Raw genomic sequence first — 25671 nt, 5'->3', positions numbered from 1 at the left:
AAAACGTTTAAAAAAATCAGTTAACCAAAAAAAGAAACCATTTATTTACAAAGACAGTGGCCAGATCCCACCCTACCTCCGTCGGTTTGCCAATATGACTTTAAAAATTTTTTTGTGATATATATTTTTTATTGTGGCAAAATACACGTAATATAAATTTACCATTTCAACCATTTTTAAGTGTACAGGACGGTGGCATTAAGTACACTCACATTGTGCAACAATATACTTTTTTAAATATTACATTAAAATATTATATATTGTGATTACTGAGTTTTGAGGTGTCGCCTTAAATTTTGCGCCGGAGACGAGTGGCTCTCTCTCTTTACACTAGTTCCGCGCGCCGCCTCCCCTCTTAGCCGGAGGATCCAATACTACCACTTTCTCCCTTGGAGCGGCAGCAGAAGTTATTCCAGCGGCGATCGCGCCACCGAGGATGTCCGTCCAGACAGCCACCCACGAGGGGAAGACTTGTTCCGCCGGCATCCGCCCGTCCTCCTCCCGCGACGGGACACACCTGGCCGGCGCGCCCTCTACCTGCCCAGGGCCACCTGGCGGGCAGCTCGCGGCGCCCCGGCCCGCCCCTCCGGGGCTTCCTGCCGGCCAATGGGGAGGGGGCCCCTCCAGGCTGGGGCCGCGTCCCGCTGGGCGGCCAATGGGAGCGCGGCATGCAAATGAGCAGGTGCGGTGGCGGCGGGCCTATAGCGGCGCCCGGGCTCCCGGGCTGTTAGAGGCGCGTCGGTGAAGCCACTCAGCAGTCGCCCGGGCTCTGAGCCGCGAGCTCCAGTCTCCAGCCATGGCCCCCGCTCCGCCCCCCGCCGCCTCCTTCTCGCCCTCCGAGGTCCAGCGGCGCCTGGCGGCCGGCGCGTGCTGGGTCCGCCGCGGGGCCCGCCTCTACGACCTCACCAGCTTCGTGCAGCATCACCCGGGGGGCGAGCAGCTGCTGCGGGCCAGGGCCGGCCAGGACATCAGCGCCGACCTGGACGGGCCACCGCACAGGCACTCGGCCAACGCGCGCCGCTGGCTGGAGGAGTACTACGTGGGCGAGCTGCAAGGGGACCCGCAGGTACAGCGGGCTGGGGTCACACCCCACCTACTCCCGCCCCCCTCCCCCAACTCTCGTTTCCCGGGTGAGCCCCGTTCACCTGCCCTCTAGGAGGACCCAAGGTGACAGCCTCTGCCCTTCCCTCCCTCCGCTTCCCCTCTCTTCTCGCCAGGTAACAGGTCACTGTCCCCCCTTCTCTCACCAGGACCTTGCTCTTCCTCTTTGGCGTTAGCCCTGACCCGCCCCCATCCGCTAATTCTCCCACCTCCTGAGTTTCCCCTCCTTCCACCTTGCTCCTCCTTAGCCCTTCCCCCCTGACAACTCCCCCAGTTTCTGGCCCCAACCCCCGAACGCCCCGACGTTCCTTCCTCTTCCCTTATCAGCCTCTCCCTCTTTGCAATTGCTCTCCATTTCTGTTCGGATAGGCTCACCTGCCTTCCCCTTCCAAGGCTCACCTGTCCTCCCCTCCCCATCCCAGCCCACTGCTGTTCCAAAGAGGCACAGATCGGTAGCCCTTCCCAGCCAGCTAGCTTGGGTTTCCTGGTGCCTCGCCCCGGTGCAAGACCTGGATGAGTGGATGAGGTCCAGGGTGGGTGGAGCGGTCCAGGCAGTGTTGTGGGTGGACTGTGTCCTCCAACCCCTCAGGCCTCCCTTTGTATCTGTCCTATTCGCTGGCTTGGGAGTCCAGAAGAGTGAAATGAAAGGCAAAATCCAGTTTTGCAGAGGAAAAGGGAATATTAACACTTGTAACTCAGACGAGGTGCTAAGCTGCAGGCTGCTATGCCGTACAAGCTCGTGGTAGTTAAGCCTTCAACCGAACCTGGGGTAGGTTTCGTTATCCCCAGTTTAGGATGTGGAATCTGAGGCTCAAAGAGGCTCTGTAAAGGCGTCTAAGGTCACCTAGCTAGTTAGTGGAAAAGTCAAGTATATTTGACTCCAAAATCGGTGCTAGCTCCATCCCAAGAATCCTCGTGGGCAGGGGAGACACACCCTATGCACTGAGCTCCAGGTAGGCTCCGCCCAGAAGCGAACTGACTTCTTGGGCATCCCCCAGGCCTGGCTGCGAGACTGGTGACAGTGGAGCCATCATGCTTAAATACATAGCAGTCCTCCGTTATCTGAGCGAGATACATCCTAACATCCCCCAGTGGGTGCCTGAAACCACAGATAGTACCAAACCTTATGTATACAATGTTTTTTCCTATGCATACATACCATGATGAAGTTTAATTTATAAATCAGGCGCGTAAGAGGTTGACAATAACTAATAATAAAATAGAACAATGATGACGATATACTGTAATAAGAGTTATGTGAATGTGAGCCCTGTCTCGAAATGTACCATTGTGCTGTACCCACCTTCTTCTTGTGATGACGTGAGATGACAAAATGTCTGTGTGGTGGGATGAAGTGAGGCGAATGATGTAGGCATCGTGACGTAGAGTTAGGCTGCTACTGAAAACTGATTTAAAACTTATGAATTGTTTATTTCTGGAACTTTCCATTTAACACTTTTGGATCGTAGTTGACCGTGGGTTACCGAAAGCATGGAAAATGAAACCGTGGCTGAGAGCGGACTATTGTAAACCAACAGTCATGCCTCACTTGTAACCCTTGCTTTCAAGATGAACCCAGCAAGTGTGTTTAGATCCGTGGTTGGAAGGATTTACCACTTGCTGTTCCAAGTGGCTCCGCCTTGGACCATCTTGCCTGATTCTTCAATCATTTATTTATCGAATCACTACTTGGTTCCTTAATGGGTCAACAGCACAGTGTGAGGCATGGGAGGCACCAATGAACAAAACTAATATGGTCCCGTCCTCACAGAGCTCACAGGATAATGGGAGGGAAAGGGGACGTACTAATCATGTGATAATTATTTAATCACATGGCGATATCGGAGTATGGATCTGGAGTGGAGGGCTTCAGGGAGGGCTTTTTTGAGGAAGTGACATTTACACTGAAAGCCAACTGACAAATAGGTGACTCGTGGTAGGAAGAACATTCCAGACAAAGCCAACAGCATGTGCGAAGTCTCCGAAGGGAAGAGCTTGGTAGTCAAGGGGCAGAACTAAAACCCATGTGGCAAGAGGCTGGAGGTCAGGCGAGGCGTGCAGCAGGAGGAGGCCAGGGCCAGCCGAGGCCGGATCACGCAGGGCCTCACAGGCTGTGGTCAGGGTTTGGCACTTGGTTCTAAGAACCAGGGGAAGCCGGGGAAGGGATTCGAGCCGGGACGTGGTGTGGGCCGATTTGCATCTTTGGAAGAGTTCCCTGGCCACAGCGCCAAGAAGGAACGGAGGGAGTGGACGTGAGGGACCAGGCAGGAGGCTACCAGGTGGCTTGCACTACGGTGGCTGTGACCAAGGGGAGAGACGGGGCGAATTTGGGAGATTTCATAGGTAAAGCGCCAGGACTGAGCGTTCTGTGGTGGAAACCCCGTTTAATCTCAGAGGCTGATGTTTGGTGTCAGGTCATGCTGAAGGTGCAGAAGATTTAGCTGTAGATGTAAGAAAAACTGCAGGAAATTAAAGAGGTTGAGACCAGAATAGTAGAGACAGCCAAGTTTATGGTGGCTCACGGGGCCCGCCCTGTGTTGTCACTGTGTCCTATAGACAGGAGCCTTAGGGTGTGGCTTCTGCCAACACTGTCCTGAGTATCACGTCTGCCCTAGACTGCCCCATCTCCCAGCTCTAACCTCCCAGCTCTTCGCTTTGCTTGGCCTTACCTGGCCTCAGGGAGGACCCGGAAGGAATACTGAGTCCACTGTTGCTTCCAACTTGTATGCTGACCTGGTACCCTAAGAGCCCAGCATGGCCACATTGCAGGCATCCTTATTTCTGGGCCCCAACCTGAGGATGTGGGAAAAATTGAAAACTAACAAGGCACCTGCAAGCCCATGGCGCGAACTTGACCTATGCCACAGTAGCCCAACTCTCCAGTTGCCTGTGAGCTTCTGCTTGCAGATTTCTAATCTAGGAACTAGCAGGCAACTAGAGTTGTCTTTAAATCGGGGGAGAGAGGTAGTCAAAGGAGAAATCTGGGGCATGGCATCTTTTCAGCAAGAAACCTGGATGGAGGCAAGACATTCCTGTTCTTCTCTCTAGCTATGCCTTTCTAGCAACCTGCAAGCTGCCTTCTCTACCGCCCTTCTCTCCTCCCACTGGACCAGGGATGCTGACACTTTGATGTTAGAGCCCTGCCTCTACGGTGCGGGGAGCAGGAGGGGTGTTGCAGGGAAGAGGGTGCCATGGACCAGCTCTGCTGTTTGGGCCTCGTTTCTGAATGAAGGACCTTCTTTCCTAGCTTGGTGCTTGGATGGGAGCGTCCTGGGTCTTCTCCCAGAGAGGAGACCTGGCTGCGTTTGCTTTCCCTCTTCCCCACTTTGCCATGCTCCCTCTGTGAACACACTTGCACACACATTCACGCACACACAAAACAAGTCAAACTAGTTTGAGCCAACATACTAGGGGAGGGAGCAGGATAAGACAAGGTCTGCCATGGCCTTGGATGTGGGGAGGCCAAGCGGTCCACCTGGAGCCAGTGAAAGAGCCATGGCTGAGCAGGGCGGGTCCTCAGGGGCCAGTGGAGTCAAGCTCCTCACCCCAAGCTCAGGTGAGAGCAGCGTTCTTCAGGTTGCGGCCACATGCTGGTAGGGTGTGAAGTCTGTGTGTTGAGCTGCTACCAGCATTTTTCAAAAAAGAAATAGGCTGGGCACAGTGGCTCACAACTATAATCCCAGTCCTCTGGGACACTGAGGCAGGAGGATTGCTTCAGGCCAGGAGTTCGAGACCAGCCTGAGCAAGAGCGAGACCCCGTCTCTATAAAAATAGAAAATTAGCCAAGTGTGGTGGCGTGCGCCTGTAGTCCCAGCTACTCAGGAGGCTGAGGCAGGAGGATCGCTCAAGCCCAGGAGTTTGAGGCTGCAGTGAGCTGTGATGATGCCATGACACTCCAGCCTGGGCAACAGAATGAGACTCTGTCTCAAAAAAAAATAAAAAAAGAAAAAAGAAATAGACAAGGAAAGAACTTTGGGTCTAAACCTCCTTCCAAGGCCTTAGATACTGTGTTTCCCAGAGTTTCGCCATCCATGAATCACCGTCACCATTTTTTTCTGAATTGACATGCCACTTGCACTATTATATTTAATATTTATCTTTAAATTGACTCACTTTTTAGTTTATGATTTACTCACCCTAGACAATAATACCAGTGAAAGCACAGGTCTTTACATGTACTTTAAAGTAAACATAGAACTATGAAAATAACAAATGCTCATCCTCATATCCCCTAAGTTCATCTTGGCCACCACCAGTGGCGTCTATACCACACACTACGGATCATTTTCTTGGGGTGATGAAAGAGATGAAATTGTATCTGAAAAATGTGTGATGTGCATTTTGCTGGTGAGAGAGTGACATCTTTCACCACAGCCCAACCGGGGTTCTTCCTCAACCCCAAACCTGCCACCAGGGCTATGACTACTGTTCCCTGCCACACCCCCAGACCTAGAGAGGCCCTCCTGTGAGCAAGCAGGGGGCCATGCCAGCTGGGTAGGGCCCTCTGTTTGAGGAGACTCTGGGGGAAGTCAAGCCTTGACTCCCCAGACACTGGTGTTGGGGTAACCCTGACATCTGAGGATCTCTGATGCCGTATTCTAATCCCAAGGAGTGTGTCTCTATCTCTGAGTGGCCGAGAAGACCACAGATTCTGCCACATGCAGCTCTGCCAGGCTCTGCGTTCTGGCCATTCAGAGCTTCGGGGCTTGGGTAATTAAACAAGGATGGACAATAGGGAGGAGATCTACATGCAGGGAGACTTGGGGTTCCCTCCTCACCCCAGGTCCCAGAACATCTTGAGCACAGCCCAACTTAGAAAGCCGGTCTGAGCTGAGAACGGAAATAAAAGCTTACGTCTGGGGAGCTTGCTTAACTGCTGTCCTCCTGCAAAGTGGAGGGAGATGAGCAGCCGGCTAACGGAAGGGAACTGAGACCCACTTGGCCTGCAAAACGGCTTCCCCACGGAGCCTGCCTGGCCAATTGGCAGTCATTGCCCTTCATGGCGTGCCAAAGACTTCCACGCTCAGGCCTGCTGTGCCAGGCAAGTCTTACCTGGAGGATGAACCTGGGCCAGCTGGGACACTAGAATCTCCAGGGACCAGGCCACTGTGGCTCCATGCCCACCCCGGGGTAGGCATTGGCTCCAGGAGTGCTTCCTGGTGTTACCCCACGATTCAGTGAAGGAAGGGGCTGCAGAACCCTGAATGGAGGGGAAGGTCAGAAATTAGGATTCTCTGGGGGAAATAAACAGAAACAAACAGGAATCCCAGAAACACGTGAGAGGAATCATCTTTGGAAATATTTTCAGGCAATAGCCTACACCGATCCTGAGTAGCATCCATTATCTTTGTTTTCCTTATTTTTTTTTTTCTTAGGACACACACTGATCACTGGTCTATACGTAGCCCTCTTTTATTTAGACAGACAGGTAATAAGTACCCTGTTCACTCTGAAACCTGTCGTGCCACTGAAACAGCCTTGCCAGGGGCACCAGGACCCTCACCTCCCTAAACCCAGTGGTCACTTCTCACCTCTCGCACCTGGCCTGGCAGCGACATGGTTGATCACTGCCCACCCCCCACCCCTGTCCTTCATACACTTTCTTCACTTGGCTTCTGGATACCATACGCTTTTGGTTTTCCATGGAATTGGTTTTCTATTGCTACTATAACAAATTACCGCAAACCTGGTGAGTTAAAGCAACACACATTTGCTCTCTCACAGTTCCGAAGTAAAAAATGAGTCAGCCGGGGAGCATTCCTTCTGAGGCTCGGAGGATTCTGTTTTCTTGCCTTTTCCAGCTTCTAGAGGCTCGTGGCCCAGACGGCAATCTCAGCATTCCCACCTCTGCTCCCATTGTCGCATCCCCTTCTATGGCTGACCCTCCTGCCTCCCTCTCCCACTTACCTGGGTAAGCGGGGGTCACCTCCCCATCTCAAGTCCTCAATCACATCTGCGAAGTCCCTTCGACAAGTAAGGTAACACAGTCACAGATTCCAGGTGTTGGATCATAGACGTGGGGTGGTGGGTCATGACTTCCCCGTCTCCATTGCTAGTCTCTGTAGCAATTCCAAAGGCGGCCACTGTTCTAACCTCTGTCTCCACGGATCGCTTCGCCTGTCTCTGAACTGCATATGGGAACGTGCACTCTGCTGGGTGGCTCCTTTCACTCGGTATTACGCCTGGGAGGTTATCAGCGTTTTCCGTACTTCTAACAGCAACTGTCTCCATCGCCTGCTCTGTCCTAGAGAACTCACAGGCAGTTGAAGGGAAAAAGTGGGAAGCAACTGGAAAAAGAAGAGCCAGTGACTTGGACAGACCCTCTGTAGGCTTCCTTCTAGAACATCTCCCCCACTACTGCCCTGCTTTGGCCAGAGCCCCGTTACACTCATTACTGCAGTAGCCTCCTGTACCCTGTTGTCTTTGAACCTTTCTAAGAGCACTTGGTTATGTTACGGTTGTGCTCCTTCGTCTTCCATGGCTCCCCACTGCTGTGTCCCTTCAGTCCAGCTCAAATGCTTTTTCTTCTACAGAGATTCTCCTAACCTTAGCTCGTTTTCCCTTCTCCCAAACTGTCACAGCATTTTACCTGTACCATTTTACAGTATGTGTAATATTCTTTCTCATTTATTTTCACTGCTCTGTTATCTTATCTTGTCTGTTATCTTGTCTACTAAACAGTAAACTCTCTGAGGACTGGAATTGTCTGACTCATCTGGGTTGCGCTAGCACACTGGTGCATGCCAACATCAACTAATAAATGTTTGAATAAATGAATGAATGAGCTGCTTAGAAAACTGAGGCATGTGCGTAGTGGAAGAGGAAAGTTAGCATACACAGGGAAGTATGAGCATACACAAGGTAGTTGAAGAATTAAGATGGAAAAAAAAAATCTCCTTTCTTCTTTGTTAGCTAAAGAGTTGGGAGCTGAAGGGAGGATGGAGGGGGATCCAGGTGACGTGTCTTTACCCCAGAGAGAGAGAGTCAGCAGAACGTCTTCCCTACCAGGCTCCTGCAGTTCACCACTCTCCTGAGTCCCCTACAGGGTGAGAAGTGAAGTTAACCATAGAAAATCCCAGTCGAGACCCACGTTGCTCTTAGGGCTGCGACCAGTCCCCATGTGGCTCTAAGTGCCTAGATGACATGCACAGGTGTGACCTGGGGGTTGGCTGGATTTCCAGTCCTGTTTATTCTTTCCACTGTCTTTTTGTGTGCATTTCTCTAAAGCTGTGATCTCGGATCAGTGGTTCGCAATCTTCTCTAACTGCTGCCCATCTAAGGTGGGCAGAAAGCATCAGCGAACACTCTCCCCACCTGCTCTTTCTCTCGGATGGGAAAAGAGCTCAATCCTAATAGCAAAACTGGAGAACCGTGAACTTGATGCCAGCAACACTCATAAAGCTTATAATTGAGAGATATGAACCTCCGACTCAGGATTTCATACGGCGAAGCATTGCCCCAAACCATAATTATCCAAATTCTTCTGTTTCTTGCCTTGACAGTATAAGGTATTTAAATAGCAGTCCCAGATAAGCAAACTGGGACTGGGGAGGATTTGCTTTAACATATTTGAACTACGACACATACAAAATGTTTTAAAATCCTGTTAAAGGAAAACAAGTAGCCAGAAATTCCACTGATGCAAGTTGATGCGATCGCATGCTTAGAGTGGGTCATGAAATCTACAAGAAACTTGGTCGATGCTTGCCTACGTGAATTAGTTGTCATTTGTCTTTTAAAAGGAAGAGTGGAATTCTAGTTCTCTGCATTCTCCTGTGTCCGGCGGAACCCTGTCATCGTTGCTTAACGTTGCATGATGCTCAGATTTCCTAAGGGAAAGTGGAATCCGAGTTTTGGGGTATCTCTAGGAGTGTCTGGTTTTAGTTTATGAATTCTAAATGTTAATAACCTATAATAACCTACTTAGTTGCTCATAAGTAGCCCCTAGTCTTATGTAATAATGAAAGTCTATGAAACGGGGCATCATTTACTCACAAAGATCAACGAAAGATCTCCAGTTTTTGAGTCATTCAAGGCCTACAATTTGCGTCTTGATGCTGTGAAGGACTACGGAGAATCTACTTTGGGCTGAATGAATATAGCTTCCGTGGTCCCACATCACCCCATATCAGGGAAGAGGGCAGAGCCCTCTGGTTTAGGGGTTGCTTTCTCTTGTCCCAGGCAGGAGCTTTTGGAGCATCAAGTGTCACAACTTATATTGGTTAGAGAGAAGGTGCTGTAAAAAATTCAGTCGTTCCTTAGGCCAAAGTTGAAGAGTCCTTGAATTCTAGGATAAAAGATCACTTAAAGTGAATCTACCTTAAATGAAGACAAAAATTCCATAGACAGTGAGACAGGGCCTGGGGGAAGGGGCATTGATTATCTTTAAAAAGAAACCAAAAAGTATTCAAGATGAAGAGCCAAATTGTGTACCAATTCTTGACTTGAACAAATAATGAATCAAGCAGTGTTGTTTTTGCATACACGTGTAGTGTTTCTGACCAAATTATACGGAAGCACAATCTGGCATTCTGCAAACTCATTCAGAGCATGCTCATGAAGAGGGTCATTTTGGCAACCGTGTTTAGGGACTAAGGGTCTCTCTTGATCCTTTGATAAACAGGTCAATCTCTTTTGAAGGGCCTCTTCCCTTTGTCAATTGCCTGTCTTTTGGTATTAACCAGCCTAACTTTGCCAGACCCTTATTTGGCAGTGGAGTTGTGAGTCCAACAGTTCTCTATAGCTTTCATTGACTTCATGAAAGTTTCTATATTTTTGCATTGATTTTTTTAATTTCACTTGCCAGTTTGTTACATTGTATATTTATCATCAGATGATAGCAACCTCCATCAGAGAGAGGACACTTTGCCCAGATAGGCTGGGCAAGGCTAGGGGAGGGAGTGGTCACTGTTTGAGCAGTGACTAAATTTATAAGTGATCAATTAGTGAATATTTGTGTGTTGAGATGATTTTTGCTGCCCTTTGCAACTTGAACTTTCAGGACTCAGATAAAGAACACTTGGATAACAGTGATCTCTGTTGAAGTAAAAGTAACACATCTTAAGTGCATATGGCAATTTACACTGAAGTATATTCCTGTAGATTTATTTCCATTTGACTCCTAAGGTAGGCGGGGAAGATGTCGGAAGCTGTAGCTCAGAGAGCTCCTGGAATACGGGTCTCCGGGTGCCCATTAGGGATGGGTCTTAGGCATGAGATTCAGCCAATTAAGCAAATGCATTTCTGTTGGAGCCAGGAGGGGCGAGGTGCGATTTAGGGTCCCCTTTGATCCTTCTGATTGGGCTGAAGTCAGGCCTCTACAGACGGAAGGAGAAGGATCCTTAGGCTGCACTTGTTTATTTTCTGGACCTCATAAACCACCTCTGCCTTCTAGGGCGACGTGTGGCCATACGTGCAGGGAGATTTCCAGAGGGGAGCAGGCACGCCTTCCTCTGCACGTGACTCATTCCCTGCGCGCTCCGTTACTGATTAATCGGCGGGTCAAACACTCGGGTCCCCTGGCAGCTGCCCTTCCCTAGGGTGAGCAGGTGGAGGTCAAAGTGTGAGGTGGGGTGATGTGTTGGCTTGAAAGAGGTTTATCTGGAGAGACAGGCACTTAGAGGACCCTTGTTTGCCACAGCTGTACCCTGAAGCCTTTCATTTAAAATTAATTTAACCGGGCCAGAAAAGTACTTCCTTTATGAGCAGTAGGGCCTGTGAAACCTTGAATCTGTGGGAAACCTGAAATGATAATGATCCGTGGCCCCCAGAATGCTCCCGAAGGGGCCTGGTGTTCTGGAGGGAAGTGTGATTTGCTTGGAGGTCATTCGTGCCTGGCCTAAGCCGCAGTGGAGGTGTCGGGCGTGTCCGGGGGGTGGACGATTCCGTCTCTTCCCTTGCAGGTGGAAGCGGAGTTGCTAGGTCTGGAAGGCAGCTGCTAAGCTAAGGTTCCTGTCCACTTTGTCCTTGCATGTCTCAGGAGGGGCCAGTTAGGACCAGGTGACTCTGTAGACCCTCATCTCTTTCCCAAAAAACTTGCCGTGGAGTCTTGGTGTGCCACGTTTTCGCCGGTGCTTTGGTAGAACCTGAGGGAGGAAGAGGGGACCCTCCTAGGTAGGATAGCTGCTGCTTCTGTTCTCCGAGAGGCAGCTCCTGTCCGGGTGGGATGGAGCGGTCCCCTGCCAGGGCCCTCGCTGCACTGCCAGACTGCAGCCTGTGGCCGCGCAGTCTCGGGCCAGCAGCTAGCCTTCCCGGCCAGCGTGGCGGTGACACTAAGCTGCACAACCCAGGAGTGCAGCCACCTCTGGAATGTCACACTGGCAGAGGTGACCCTCCAAGGGGAAGCGAGGGAAGTTTCAAAGTTCCTTCTATCTCAGTTTCTCTTGTTTTTGTCCTTTAGAAAACATCATTGAAGTACATACATGTGACACATTTGAGCTCAACAAGCAGATTTAAGAGCAGAACTTTTAGTAGGAAGGGGAAAAAGAAGGAGTAGGGACCTCTTCTTCCTCCAGCACACTTGAGCTCACCCACAGAGTAAGTTCACCTGTCCGCTGAGTGGATTAGAGCTGATCTCAGCCAATCAGACGATGGCCTGTTGTCACCTCAAAGCCATCTTGTCAGGCAGGCCCAGGGCCCTCAGTATCAGGCTTTCCCCGTGGTGGAGGCTCATCTGACTTGGGGAGTGGCAGGAAGAGGTGTGTGTCATGAATGTAACATGCGCAGGATGTACATTTAGTGACATTAAAGACTGACATAGAAATTCCCTTATAGAAATAAATGAGGCTGGGCATGGTGGCTCACACCTGTAAGCCCAACACTTTGGGAGGCTGAGGTGGGAGGATCACTTGAAGCCAGGAGTTCGAGACCAACCTGATCAAGATATTGAGATACCCCCCCCATTTAAAAATTAGCCAGGTGTGGCCTGTAGTCCCAGCTACTCAGGAGGCTGAGGCAGAAAGATCACTTGAGCCTGGGAGTTTGAAGTTGCAGTGAGCAATGATGATACCACTGACTATACTCTAGCCCAGGCAACAGAGCAAGACCTTGTCTCAAAAAAACAGCGAGGCATGGTAGCATGGGCCTATAGACCTGGATACTCACAGGGCTGAGGCAGGAGGATCACTTGAGCCCAGGAGTCCAAGATTACAGTGAACTATGATGACGCCACTACACTCCAGCCTGGGCAACAGAGCAAGACCCTGTCGCAAAAAGGAAGGTAGGAAAGGAAAGAAGGAAAGGAAAAGAATCCTAGTTTTCTAACTCCTGGTCCCACCTTTTCTAACTACCCTCTCTGTGCCTGGAAAAGAGTATAAAGAATGTCCCAGACTAGATGTGACTAGATGCCAGGGGTCTGGAGAGAACCTGCCGGGCGCGAGGGAGAGGGGCATGTCGTGATAGGGCAAAAGACCAGGGAGAGATGTGAACTTGGTGCAGAGCCGGACAGCCGGTGTGACTAGGAGCTGAGTTTGCAGGCAGCTGCCTGGCTTTGAGCCTTGCATGTAGCCAAGATCCTGCGGCCTTCAGGAGGGCTCCCTCAGAATGTTCCAGATGCAGGATGTGGTACTTGCCCAAGGGGCTGGGAAGGAACTTGGTCCCAGGAAACTCTCATTTTAATTAACATGAATCAGTACTCCCTGAGGGCATTCCATTAGGACACATGTCAAAGGTGTATGATATTCAGCAGGGAAGGATCACATGGTTGGTTAAAACTAGATAGGTTCTCCTCTCTTTTTTCTATCATAATAATTACATATGAACATAGTTGACAAAAATTTCAACAGTTAAAAGAAATGTGCAAAAATATTTGTTTCCCTCTCACCCTAGTCCCTCTCTAAATATCATTACCATTTTTTGTGTAGTCTCACAGAAATATTCTATACACACACACACGTATATTATTCTCTTTTTATTTGCCACATAAAGGAATCATATGATACAGACTGCTTGGCAGCTTGCTGCCTTTTCTGCCCAGTGGCATATTTTATACTTCTTTCCATGTCAACAATATAGGTTGACTTCATTCTTTTTAACAGCTGTTGCAATTAATACGTTTTCCTATTACATCAATGTTGCCATAAGCATCCTTGCACAAGCATTTTGCATATATGTGCAAATAAGTTTGTAATATAGAGTCCTGGATTTGGAATTTCTGGATCAAAGTAATACGCATTTTGTATTTTAATGGATATTGCCAAATTGTCCTCTAAAATGGTTGTACCAATTTAAACTTCCTCCAAAAATGTGTGAGAATGTGTGTTTCTCCACACTCTCACCAGTTCCATGTATCATCAATGTTTTTCGTCTTTACCAGTGGGTGAAAAAAGTTGCTCCCTGTTTAAATTTTTATTTATATGAAGTATAATGGAGGTTCAATGTCTTTTTTTATTGTATAAAATTTTTTTTTCTTGTTTTCTTTTTTTAAAGCCCTTTTTAAAACATGATCAATGACCTTTCATACGCTTCTAAGCTATTTTCATGTTTTGGTAAACTGCCTTTTCGTGTCCTTTGTCCAGCTTTCTATTGGATAGTTGGTCTTTATCTTACTGATTTATAGTCATTTCTTAGATATAAAGGATATTAGCCCATTTTCCATCATCTGTATTGCTATTTTCTCTTACTTTTGTGTTTTGACTTGTTTAATAATTTTTCTCTATACAAAACCTTTAAATTTTCCATATGGTAAAAGATATCAGTCTTACCATTCTTAGATAAGATTCTCCCCCACTTTAAGATTTTATACATAAAAACAAAAATATTTTGGTATCCTGCTAATAATTATATGCTTAATGTTTTTTCTTATTGCTTGGTTGTTTTGTTTTGCTTAAAAGTATTACTTCCCTGGAATTTTTTTGGTGTAAGGAACAAGGTAGAGATTATTATTTTTCCAAGTGATTAACCGGTTGTTCCAGTAGATTTATAGAATCTATCTCTTGCCACTGAAAAACCACCTTTATCACATATCAATCATTTACATATATATCTAGGTCTATTTTTGAACTCTATTCTCTACCAATAAAGTCACTACTTTTTTATTAGGTTTTAGCCATTAATTTTTTTCTTCCTTCCATTCTAATTCCAGCCAAGGTTCTCTTCCACTAGAGAAAGCAAAGGGCAGGACAGGAGATGGGGGTCATGCTGGATCAGGCTGCTGGCCTTGGCACACAGCCGAGTCTGACTTTCAGAGGTTGAGGCTGCCCGGCTTGCCCCGGGCCCTGAGGTCGTGTGGCCGGAGCAGGTCGGGAAACGCCTCAGGACAACCCACGCAGGTGGCAGGCCCCAGTCAGCAAGCCCAGTCGCCGAGTCCCAGCAGCCATGGAATGGCAGCAATTGCAGCCAGGGAAGGCAGGGATGGGGAGGTGGCAGCAGCCTTGCTCTTGGAAGTTGGCATTCGGATGGGTCCTGCTTACCCTTCCTGCTCTGTGTTCATAGCCTGTGGTTGGCTGGAGGCAGGGCCTACGAGTCAAGTTCCACTTGTGCGTGGATGGCCAGGCTAGTGGCAATCACTCACAGATATGTCCTTAAAGAATAAATGGGAAAATAAAATAACAGCACGTGAATGGTTGTATGCAGCAAAGATCACATTTCCAGTGATGATTTATTAGTCTCCTAGAGCTGCTAAAACAACAGAAATTTGTTTTTTCACTTTCCAGAGGCTAGACAGCTGACATGAAAATATCAGCAGAGTTGGTTCCTTCTAGAGGCTCTGACGGAGAATCTGTTCCATGCCTCTCTCCTGTCTCCCAGTGGGGCTGCCGTCCTTGGAGTCCCTTGGCTTGTAGATACAGCCCTCCAGTCTCTCCCTCTGTTATCACTAGGTGTTCTTCCCTGTGGCTCTGTGTCTATGTCTCCAAATTTCCCTCTTACGAAGGCACCAATCATACTAAAATTAGAGGCCACCCTAATCCAGTATGACCTCATCTTAACTTGATTACATCAAAGACCCTATTTCCAAATAAAATCACATTCACAAGTTCTGGGTGGACATGAATTTGGGGTGGAGGGGGGACCCTATTTCCCCTAATACAAATGTCATTAAACAACTTCTGTTACTCAAACAACCTGGATGGCAGTGACTATGAACAATCACTGGAGAACTGTGTTATATTTCAGAAAAATGACATTAATGGTGACAGAGATTCCAGTGAAGACTCCTCTGAAAAGTTGGATGCTCCACTTGAGTGAAAAAAAATGACATGTAACTAAAGAATTAATTAGCACAGGTGATAGAAAAAAAGAAAAGAGTCTTGGGCCACTCTCCAAACCTCCAAAAGCAGACCCCAGAAATCTGTACTTTTAACAAGTACTCTGTGTGACTCAGGAGCATCATAAAGTTTGCCACCCGCTGTCTCAGAAGGCGAAAGGCAGAAGAAAAATGGAGGCAGGGAGAGTGGAGACCCTGGATGTGGCTTGGTGGGCGGCTCTCGTGGGGTCATTAAAGAATTAACGTGGCACTTGGCGCACAGCAGTTGCACCGTGGATGTCGACTGGGCAGCTCACCCTGTTGCCCTCGAACGAGAGGAGGGAACCTGGGATCTGGAGCCCGAGGATTGTGCCCTCATCCTGGCTCTGCATTTCACTGACTTCATGGCTTTGAGCAAGTCATTGAACCCCTCGGAGGCATGGCTTCCTTATTCCCTGCCTGCCCTGCAGGATGGCGGTGCCTACGGGGAGATCACGTGAGCATCGTAGAACAGGACACGTAGATCACACCAAAACAGGAGAGCGAGGCGTCCCTTCAGCTGCAGCTCCTGCTAAGAAGGGGGTCGATTTCTGCTGGGTGGCGAGGGGTGGATATTTTCAGACCCTGAGTTGCTGTGTGTTTGGACTCTCCCGGGCAAGACCATCCACCGCTGGAGGAGCTGGCGAATGGTGACAATCTGGCCTCTCAGAGCTGCCCTTTCCTTGCCCCCTAGCCAGGACCCGTGGGGTCTGCACTGACATGTCCCCATCCTGTCTTCACCTGGACAGTACAGCACTGGATCTGGGACACTCACCCTGGGCAGGGAAGGACAGTCTCCAAAGACGAGGCCAGCTCAGGCCCCAGGTATCCCAGGGGCTCGCAGGGCTGCCTCCACTTCCCACCATTCCTTCCTCTAGGCAGCCACGAACATAGTGATGTCTCCTCCAGGCCAGGCACTGTGCTTGGTGCAGGGGACAAAGAGACAAGTGGCTGCTGCATCCATGGGGCTTACCTCAGCAGAGGAAGACAGACACAGTAATTATAATTATAGGTGGCAGCAAGTGCTACAACAGAATAAAGTTATTCTGTATATGTATGTGTATGTGTGTGTGTGTGTGTGTGTGTATAAAATACAGCAGAATAACAGACTAGATCATATATTTGAGGCCAGGTAACTGTGATAGAATGGCTGCAGCCTCTGAATGTGGTGGTCTGAAGAGCTGATATTTGGTGGACAAAAAGAAAATGTCTGTCATAAGAAGAACTGAGTAATAAACATTCCAGGCTGACGGAACAGCATGTGCAAAGGCCCTGAGTCATGACAGGGCTCATGTGTCATGGTCAGGGATTTCGATATGATTCTGAGAACAGTGAGAAGACTTAAAACCGGAGGGTTTTAAGCAGAAGATTCACAAAGTTGGTCTACGTTTTGTCAGGTAGTTCCAGCAGCCCTGTAGAGGGTAGATTGAGGGGGGTTGAGAGTGGAAGCAGGAATAGAGTAAAGAGGCCATTGCTGCTGTTTGGGTGACAGAGGCGGATGGCCTGGATTGGGTGACCATGAGGATGGAGAGAATTTGAAATTGTCTTGGACGCAGAACCACTAGAACTTGCTGACAGATCAGACATCAGCAGTGAGAGAGAGAGAGAAGCTGAGGATGAGGCCGAGGATTTGGCACGAGCACCTGGGTGGTTTGATGTATGGAAATGATCAATACTGGGGTGGGGGCCCAGGTTTGGGACAGGACAATAGTTCATCGGGGTCATGTTAGGTTTGAGATGCCAAGGAAAACACCCAAGTAGAGATTTCAAGTAGCAGTTGAATATATGAGTCCAGAGCTGTGCTGTCCAATATGGCAGCCACTAACCACACGTGGTTAATTTAATTAACTTAAATTAATTAAAGACAAACAAAAAATTCAGTTCCTCATTCACACACACCACATTTCCAGTGTTCAGCAGACACACATGGCCAGTGGCTACTATGTTGGACAGCATGGATTAAGAATGTTTCCACCATTGGAGAAAGTCTGTTGGGCAGTGTTGGTCCCAAAGCCACAAGCATTTCTCTCTGGGATAATGGCCCCTAACCTGGTGGTTCTGCTCTAGGAAGCTGGCATCCCTGCATTGTTCACAAATGGCTCCTTCTTGCCCTGAATACATGTCTCTGCACTAAACATGTATTCAGTGGTGCTCCTCGCCTGTGGCTATGTCAGGGAGGCACTGCCCACCCAGAAGGACACCCTGCCCTGGGGTCATTCAAGGAAGTCATCTCCTGGGACTGAAGCATCGTTATAGTGACATGTATAAAACGTGGAATATAGGCTATAGCTCACCAGGAGCCACCAGCCACCGAGTGGTAGGACTCACTGTATAGACTTTGCTCATTTAAGAAATGTGCAGTGGGTTTGGAAGTTGTCACATTAAAAGAGAGTAGGAAAGAGGACATAGACTCAAGTCCAAGAGACTCGTGTTCTAGAACTAACCATGCCATGGGACAAGTCAGTTGACCTCTCTGACATCCTCAGCTATACAGGGGAGGAGATCATTTGAATCGGTAAAGAGAAATAGTAGGTGTTAGGCAGGTTGTTTATTGTTTGGTGATTTTGTTTGTTTTACAAAACAGCTCAGTGACTGTTACTGTTTTTTGAATATAATCATTTGCCGTTTTGCAAACAGTATGGTGAGGATACTTATAGATTGGAGTGTTACATGGTAGATGTCAAAATTATTTTATTGTACACGTGGGTCAGCGAGGAGATGATATATTTTAGGTGCCTGGAGTGTGTTTTCCTGGTGGATGGCATATCCTACGAGCCTGCCTGCGGCGCCTTGAGGGCTAAGACTTGAGGGCCTGCAGCCTAGTGGTGGTCTCGTCTCGCCCACCAGGGCACGTGTTCTGAGGGACTCATGTGCCTCCAGCTGTTCCTAGAGCCGGAGCTCAGGTCCCTCCCATCCTAACACCCCAGCTCCAAGCTCGAGGCAGGATTTTGTAAGGAAAGACCGAGAAGGGGAGCCTCTGAGCCCTCTTGTTTGCGCTGACCGAGCCAGGTCATGCCCACCCCATGCTCCCAGGAGGAGGGTTTTCCCCTGGGGCCTCCCCACATCCCCACACTGGGCACTCACTGGGAAAAGCCACACATGTCCTCGGCTCCGTGCATTCCTGGAAACGTGGTCCTGATCCAACGTTGGAGGCCAGAGGGGAGAGGGGCCGCATGAGCTCACACTGTCCATGGCAGGATTTGGTACGGAATCAAGTTAGTGGCCTGAAAACTTGTGAGGTGCCCTTGGGAGCTGTAATTTAGCATTTTCAAACCATCGGCCCCCTTCTCTGATGTTCTGGGCGGCCCAGCGATGTCGGCTTCTGCTTCTGGTGGCAAGGTTGCTGGTGGTGGCCTCAGACGGGGCTCATTTCGAGAGTAGTAGCCATGCCGATCCCTGGCGTCCCTGGCGAACCAAGTCAAGGACCCAGGGCCAGGACTGTCTTCTTGTCCTTGTCCCCACATGTGAGCAGGTGAGGTTGGTCAGCCCTCAGGCACGAGTTCCCTACCTGTTTCCTTTTTTCCTTTCTTCTTCCTACTGCAAGTACCGGGATGGTGGCCTGCAGAGCCCATCACCTTGTAGGGATGAGGTGGGGGGCTGGGTGTGCTTTTGGGGTTCCCTGGGTTGTCAGACACCACAGTATGGTGTCCAGAGCTCACCTGGCTGGGCCTGGCTTCCGTTTGGACCTAGCAAGGCAGAGGGTAGCTTACTGGGGAGGGAGCAGGCAGATCCTGCCACCTTCGTTTTAGCCAAAAGCTTTTGGCTCCCAAAGCATCCGGCTCCCGGGAGACCAAGTGCTGGGGGCCGTGGAGGTGGGTTTGTTAACGCAAAAGGCTTCTCCCCAAAGAAGACTCTTGGTGCAGATGGGTCGCCCCAGCACCATCCTCTTCCTCTCAGCCTGCCCCTTCCCACCTGCCGGCTGATGCTGGCTGGGCCACTGAGGCACCTGGAGCCCCCGCCGCCCCCTGGGCCTCCGTAAGGAGGGGGCAGCTGGACACAGGGCCCGGGGCACCATCTCATTTCAGAGAAAGGGTTTTCAGGCGAAACCCAGGCTGCGGGATAAAAAGCCATCTGTCCGTCCCTCGGTGCCCAGCCCCGCTTTCGCGAACAACATTCCTTTATGCCGCGCCCCGCCCCCGCGGCCCCCCGCCACACACTGCCGCCTTTCAGCGACTCTGTGGCGACTTGTTTGTTTGCGCTGCGGAGCGCACACTTTCCCTTGTTCTTCTCTGTTCTCTCCCCCAGGCGCCCTCCAAGCAAACCCTCTCCAGGGAAGGCAGGGGCTGGGCCCTGGAGGGGGCTGGGGGCTCCGGCAGAGCCCAGGCCAGGGCCTGGGGACCCCCAGGGAGTCCCCCAGGAGAGAGGGGAGGCGCGTGGAGCATCCCCCCGGGGACAGCACTGGACGCGGGCTCCTGTAGGGCCCTCCCAGCGATCATTTGGGAGATCTTGAATGAGCGGTTTAGTGTCCCTGTGCCTCGGTTTTCCTGCCCATGGAAGGGCTCCTGCCAGCCTCAGTCCCGATGAGTCGCCGCCCAAGTGCCCCGTGGTGAAGGCGCTGGCCCCGGACGTGGCACCGCTGTCCCAGCTGCCGCGCGGTGAGAGTGGGGAGGTGCGGAGTGGAACAAGGTTTGTGCCAAAGAGGGCTGCAGTTTGCGTGCGGCCCCGACGCGTAGCATTCCCACAGCTGGAGAACTGGGGCGTGACTTCCCAGGCCCTAAAGAAGGGGAACAAGGACACCCCTGGCTGCTGGAAGGGAAACAGTGGGCTGGGAGGGGCTGTCCTTGAATGCCCCCTCCCAGAGCCCTCTGCGTGGCCTGCCCCTAGGGCCGGGGTAGGCAGGGGGTGAAGACTGCAAGACACTGGTCTCTGCCGCAGCAGAGTGAGGGTCTAAGGTGAGACACCCGCTCCCGGCTCCATATCTCCTTGGGTGCCAACCTGGCGGGTCTCTCCGGGTTGAATTCCCTCTCCCTGTGTGGCCCAGTCCTGATCCCAGGTGAAGCTGGCTCAGGCCTCATGTTGGTGTCCTAGGGCTGCCATAAGGACTGCCACCGACTGTGTGGTTCAATCCACAGAAACACATCATCTCACAGTTCTGGAGGCTGCAAGTCCAAGATCGGCAGGATTGGTTCCTTCTGAGGACATCGAGGAACAATCCGTTCTGTGCCTTGCCCTGAGCTTCTTGTGGTTTATTTGCAATCCTTGGCTCGTAGAGACATCGCGCCTATCTCTGCCTTCATCTTCAGAACGCGTTCTCCCCGAGGGCCTGTCTGTGTCCAAATTTCCCCTTTGTATAGGGACATCAGTCACCTCGGAGCAGGACCCACCCTAATGACCTCATCTTAGCTAATTACATCTGCAACAGCCCTATTTCCAGACATGGCCACATTCTGAGATACTGGGGATCAGGACCTCAACACATGAATTTGGGGAAGCCGGACAAACATGGTTCAACCCATGATAGGCCTCTACCCTGGGAAGTGACACCCTGGAGGTGACATCCTTGGTGCATGGCCTGAGTCTCTGCTGTGATTCTTTTGCCCTGGCAGATTTTATCTCCTTTCCAGACATGAGGGGAGGAAAACCAGTGGACATCAGTGCCCACCACCCACTTCTGCTCCTTGCCACCCAGACGGGAGGGAGGAAGAGGCCCAGGGTCACCCTTCCTTGGAGCTTGCCGGGGCTCTTCTTCCTGTGGTGCCAGTCTGTCACCCAGCCCACCCAGGGCCTTGGCACAGCTGGCCCTGTGGGCCTAGCCCATGTGGGTGCAGCACGAACTCCCCGTCTGAATTCCCTGCTCTGGGAATTGTGGGGAGAACAAAATCCCTGCTCATGCCTGCCCCTGCCACCCTTCTGTGGGGATGAGGCATCCCATGGACAGGAAGGAAGCCTGTGGCTCACCCAGAGGTTTCAAACTGGCCCACCAAGGGCTGTGTTTATATTCAGACGTGTTGGTTTGGCCCACATCATTTGTTTTAAATGCAAGTCAAATTTAAAAATCTAGAGATTTCACATAAAAATCTAGTTTCCCAGCTTTTCTTAGAAATCAGAAGAGCACTGAGCCCCATGCTCCCGTGATGTGGACCTAACCAACAGGGCGTGGCCCCTCCATGTCACTGCGGTCCACTCCGTTCCCTGCGGCCTGCCTGATGTCAAGACCAGTGGCAGTGGCATCAATACTGCCCTTGTTGCATTTCTTTTTTCTCTGTATCAATACTTCTGGCAAAAGGGTGCCTCATGGTTTTGTTTCATTTTTGTTTCTCAGTGCTCATATTGTAAGAAAAATCTGAGTTGAGCATCTTTATGGAAGTGAGAATATTCTTAAATGTTTAATATGCAAACAAAATAGGGGTGTTATGAATCACACCCTGCCTGCTTCACTCGACGGCATCGCTGTCCTAATCTCTGAGCCCAGAGCGGGAAGTGTGGGTGCCCTTGCCAGAGAGAAGCAACTTCTTGTTCTAAGAGGAAGATCTGCGGTCACACACAGGTCGATAATGGAGCCTGGTCTGGCTCTGCGTCCCTTAGTCTAGAGCTGAGTCCGTATCGTCTAGAACTAGGTGCCGGCCCTGGATTCTTCTCCTGTTCCAGGCGACCCTGGTGGCCTCCCTGAGAGACAGGCGTGTTGGGGAACCGGATGGGGACAGTTCCTGGGTGCTGTGTACGTTGGGGTCTGACCTCAGTGAGAGAGAGCTGGGCAGGGATGTCAGCAGGGCTGCGTCCACGAGAGCGGAGCCGTGGCTCGGGCGGAGCGGAGAGGAAATAACACGCACTGGCGCCGTGCTGGGAGAAGCGAGGTTTGCAGCTCTGCCTCGCAGACTTCTCTCCCACGCGGCCTCAGACTGTGGCTGGAAGGCACTAAGAGGGTCGAGATGCCCTCCTCGCCCCCCCATATCTCCCATTCATGGCTCTCGGTTCAGCACGGGTGGTGCCTGCCTCCCTCCCCCATCTCCTTGGAGGAGCAGCCTGCCCCCCTCTCTCCAAGCAGACACGGGCTGCGGAAGGCCTTGAGTGGCTCCCTTTCTGCTACCCTCCTGCACACTAGTGGATCATTCCAGAAGTACTGCATGCCGAGCCCGTGCCAGGCACTGGGAACCAAGTGGTAAGCAAGACAAGCAGGGTCTCTGCTGCACGTTCTAGCCTGGGAGACACCAACAGGGAAATGCCATGTGAGGACAGCGAGACGCCCCAGGCCTGACCACAGCAGTGCTTCTGTCCGTGTCTCCTGTCTGCCTTCCCAAGGTAGAGAGGCTGGGGGGCCAAGACGAGGACTTCTTGCCCCAGGACAGTCTTATGCCCCTCAGGTTGGCCTCCTGAGAAAGCTGTCACCTGACACAGGTGGGCGGGACACACCCTGCCCAGCCACGCTCCTCAACACTGGTCCTGATTGTTCCTGCGAAGGCCGGTTATGAGTCTGACTGTGAAATTATTCACTTCCTTTACCAAATACTGAAACACGTTCAACGCAAAGGCATCACCTAGAACGATTTCCAAATACTTGGGGGAAAAAAGCAAACGTACTCTTCACTGTGGGATACTTTGGGTTTTTAAAGCTCCCTTTGGCTTGCTTCCAAGATCAGGAGAGTCTTTCAATAATGCATTGTGGAAGTTTCCAAGAAAGTTTTTTAAAAGCCGTTTAAAGTTGGGATTGTACCCGAGTTCCCAGGAATGACCTTTACACACTTCTGATTCATGGATGGTGTTTGCCTGTGGAATTCAAGGGTGAGCCCAGCGCAACTATAAACTAAACACTGGGCCGTGAGAGTCCAGAAAATGTGGCCCAGATCAGCGCGGGTGGCGTGAGGTGCAGCCACTCCTGGCAAGGCTCTGTTCCTGGAGTCCCCGGAGTGGGAGTGGGAGCCGCCTTTAGGGGGGTCTTTGTCTCAGCCGCACCTGGGGAAGGTGTGTAGACCTGGCATCTCACTAGACTGGAGAAAATTAGTCAGTGAAAGTGCCTGGAGGGCGCATCCTTGTCCCCGAGAGCGTTCCTCCTACTGGTGATGCCCACGCGACATTGGCACTGGCTCTCCTTGGAGTCTCCTCCGGTGTGGGAGGTGTATCTAATCCTGTGATAAGAATCTGGGCTTCTGCCAGGGAGGGGTGTGGTCCCGACAAGGACACCCAGAAAACACCTTGCTTATATGGCCCAGGCAGGGCTTATTATCAGACGTGTATCACTCGTGACGTTGCTCCCTGGTGGCTCCAGGGCAGCAGAACTGGGAAGAGAAGGACGGGAAGAGACCACGCCTGCTGCCCTCCCCTTTGTCCCTCTTTTCCTTGTCCTCCTAGGCAGGGCAGCCCCTGCCATCCCTCAGACTGGGCTGCTCTGTGATTCAGAGAAAGTCTCGAGAAAGTCGCTGGCCTGCTCTGTCCTGGGGATGCCAGCCCGAGCCACGCTCTGGGCACCAGCCACGCCCTTCCTCCTGGCAGCGGCTCTTCCCTCTTTTCACTCGGAACAGTTCCAATGGAATGAAAAAGTCTTAAAAGTGCTGTTTCCATTTACAAAACTAGATTCTTGTCATTTTTGAAGTAGAACCTTAGAACCGGCACATAGTGAACATTTGATCTACCTCCTGTTACGGATAGATCGTACAGCCCCCACCAATCAGCTTCAACCAAAAACCCGATTATGTGCAATTAATGCTCATTAAACAAAATTTTATGCCATAATTTTTCTGCATTAATAAATATTTTTCAATAGAACCTTTTTGGAAGATGTCAGTATAAAGTTGCCCACTGCCCTTCCTTGAGAAGAACCGCCTTTTATTCTGAAAATATGTATTTCCTATCTATGTGGTATCAAAATTTCCTCTTGTGTATGAAATGTTGCTGATAGTAAATTTCAAAAATATTTTTATTTGGCGAAGTGAAATGCTGGCAATTTCATATCAGTCGTACGTACTTTTACTTCCACTCATGCCTGTCCTATGTACTGAGCCAAAGGGCACTGAGAATCTGTGGTTTAGATTGTTGGACTTTTGATCCTTTTATCTGGGCACTGTCTTAACCAGCTGAGGGTGGCATTTCAAGGAGGCATGTCAGGTGTCCTGGGCCACCCCTCTCGGGCGGAGAGCCGTGTTTCCCCACTACGTGCTGGTGTTCAGCACATGCGCCGACTACATTCATTTTACCTTTCCAAGGAGCACGAACCCTGCAGAGCTTGACCCCCAGCAGCCAGGCCTACCACGTGACAGGAGTCTCGGGGGCTTTGGCTGCTTCACAAAGATCCGGCATTGAAACATGGCCCACTGGGGAAATGTGGGTGGGCCGTCTAGTATTTGCAAGAGCCCATCGTGGCAGCAGGAGAAACTGGAAACAGTAATCCACAAGGTCCCTGCTCTTCTGGAATCTATAAGACCATTGGACAAAAAAGATAATTACCCAAACATTTGAAAACTATAAGAGGCAAGAAATTACAAATACCAACTGAACAGAAATCATATATAGGGACTACGATTTTTTTAAAAGTTGGAAAATGAGCAGATCACTTCTGGCTATAAGGTTAAGAAAGAAGATCATGATGTTAAAGAGAATATTCCAGAGTCCCCCTGCTGGCTCCACCCCTCACTAGCTGTGGGACTGCTCCATGGGTAGGTTCCTTCATCTGTCAAATGTCTGTAATAATCGTGCCAACCCCATCTGGTTGTTAGGAAGACTAAAGAGCTGGACATACAGAAAACATTCATGAAATAGTAACCTCTGTCTTCATTCTGGCCAGAGTGACATTTGAGAAGGAAAGTGTAAGACATGTTTAGAAAATAGCAAGCTGTCCCTCTGGCTAGAGGGAAAAAATAGGGTTAATGCAAGAGCCTTATAGGAGAGGAATTTGGAAATTTGGGGAAAAAACTTTAAATATAGGGCAGGCAAGGATAAGCTGATATGCAAAGGACAGTGATCACCTTTAGGAATGATGTGTTGGAAGTGACATCTGGGGCAAGGAAGAGGCCACTTCCAGAGAGATTTGAGAGTCTTCTCAGCTGATGCTTCTGGTACATTGGGAAGGTTCCAGCCTGTGTGTCAATGAATGAGTGGATGGGAGCAGTGGATTTGGGTGACGTCCTGTAGGAGGAAGAGTTGAGGAAGGAGGAAGGGGCCATGGTGATCTTTCGCCGAGACCACCAGCCCCTGAAGAGGAGAGTCACCTGGGGCTTCCTGTCCCCGGAAACCCCCCATCATGACTTCATTTCTCAGGCTTTCCCTGTTCTGCACTGCCTACCACTCTACGGTTCACCCCTACTCTGGGAGTCCCAGGCTTCATCCCTCCCCCATCTCCTTGGAGGAGCAGCCTGCCCCCCTCTCTCCAAGCAGACACGGGCTGCGGAAGGCCTTGAGTGGCTCCCTTTCTGCTACCC

The 25671-nt window shown here is 50.4% G+C and overlaps 1 protein-coding gene across 1 annotated transcript in view; it reads left to right on the top strand.

Annotated features, from left to right (window-relative positions):
- Positions 1-796: 796 nt before the first annotated feature.
- FA2H (fatty acid 2-hydroxylase) overlaps positions 797-25671 on the top strand; it is a 47657-nt gene continuing 22782 nt past the window's right edge. Inside the window, exon 1 of the mRNA XM_012641530.1 lies at positions 797-1066. Within this exon, the coding sequence (XP_012496984.1) occupies positions 797-1066 (270 nt within the window). The remainder of the gene's footprint in view (positions 1067-25671) is intronic.

Source organism: Propithecus coquereli, unplaced genomic scaffold (genome assembly GCF_000956105.1).
Source record: "Propithecus coquereli isolate 6110/MARCELLA unplaced genomic scaffold, Pcoq_1.0 Scaffold165, whole genome shotgun sequence".
NCBI classification, from domain to species: Eukaryota; Metazoa; Chordata; class Mammalia; order Primates; family Indriidae; genus Propithecus; species Propithecus coquereli.
Note: the sequence above shows the minus strand (reverse complement) of the source record. Positions and strands in the feature narration are given on the sequence as shown.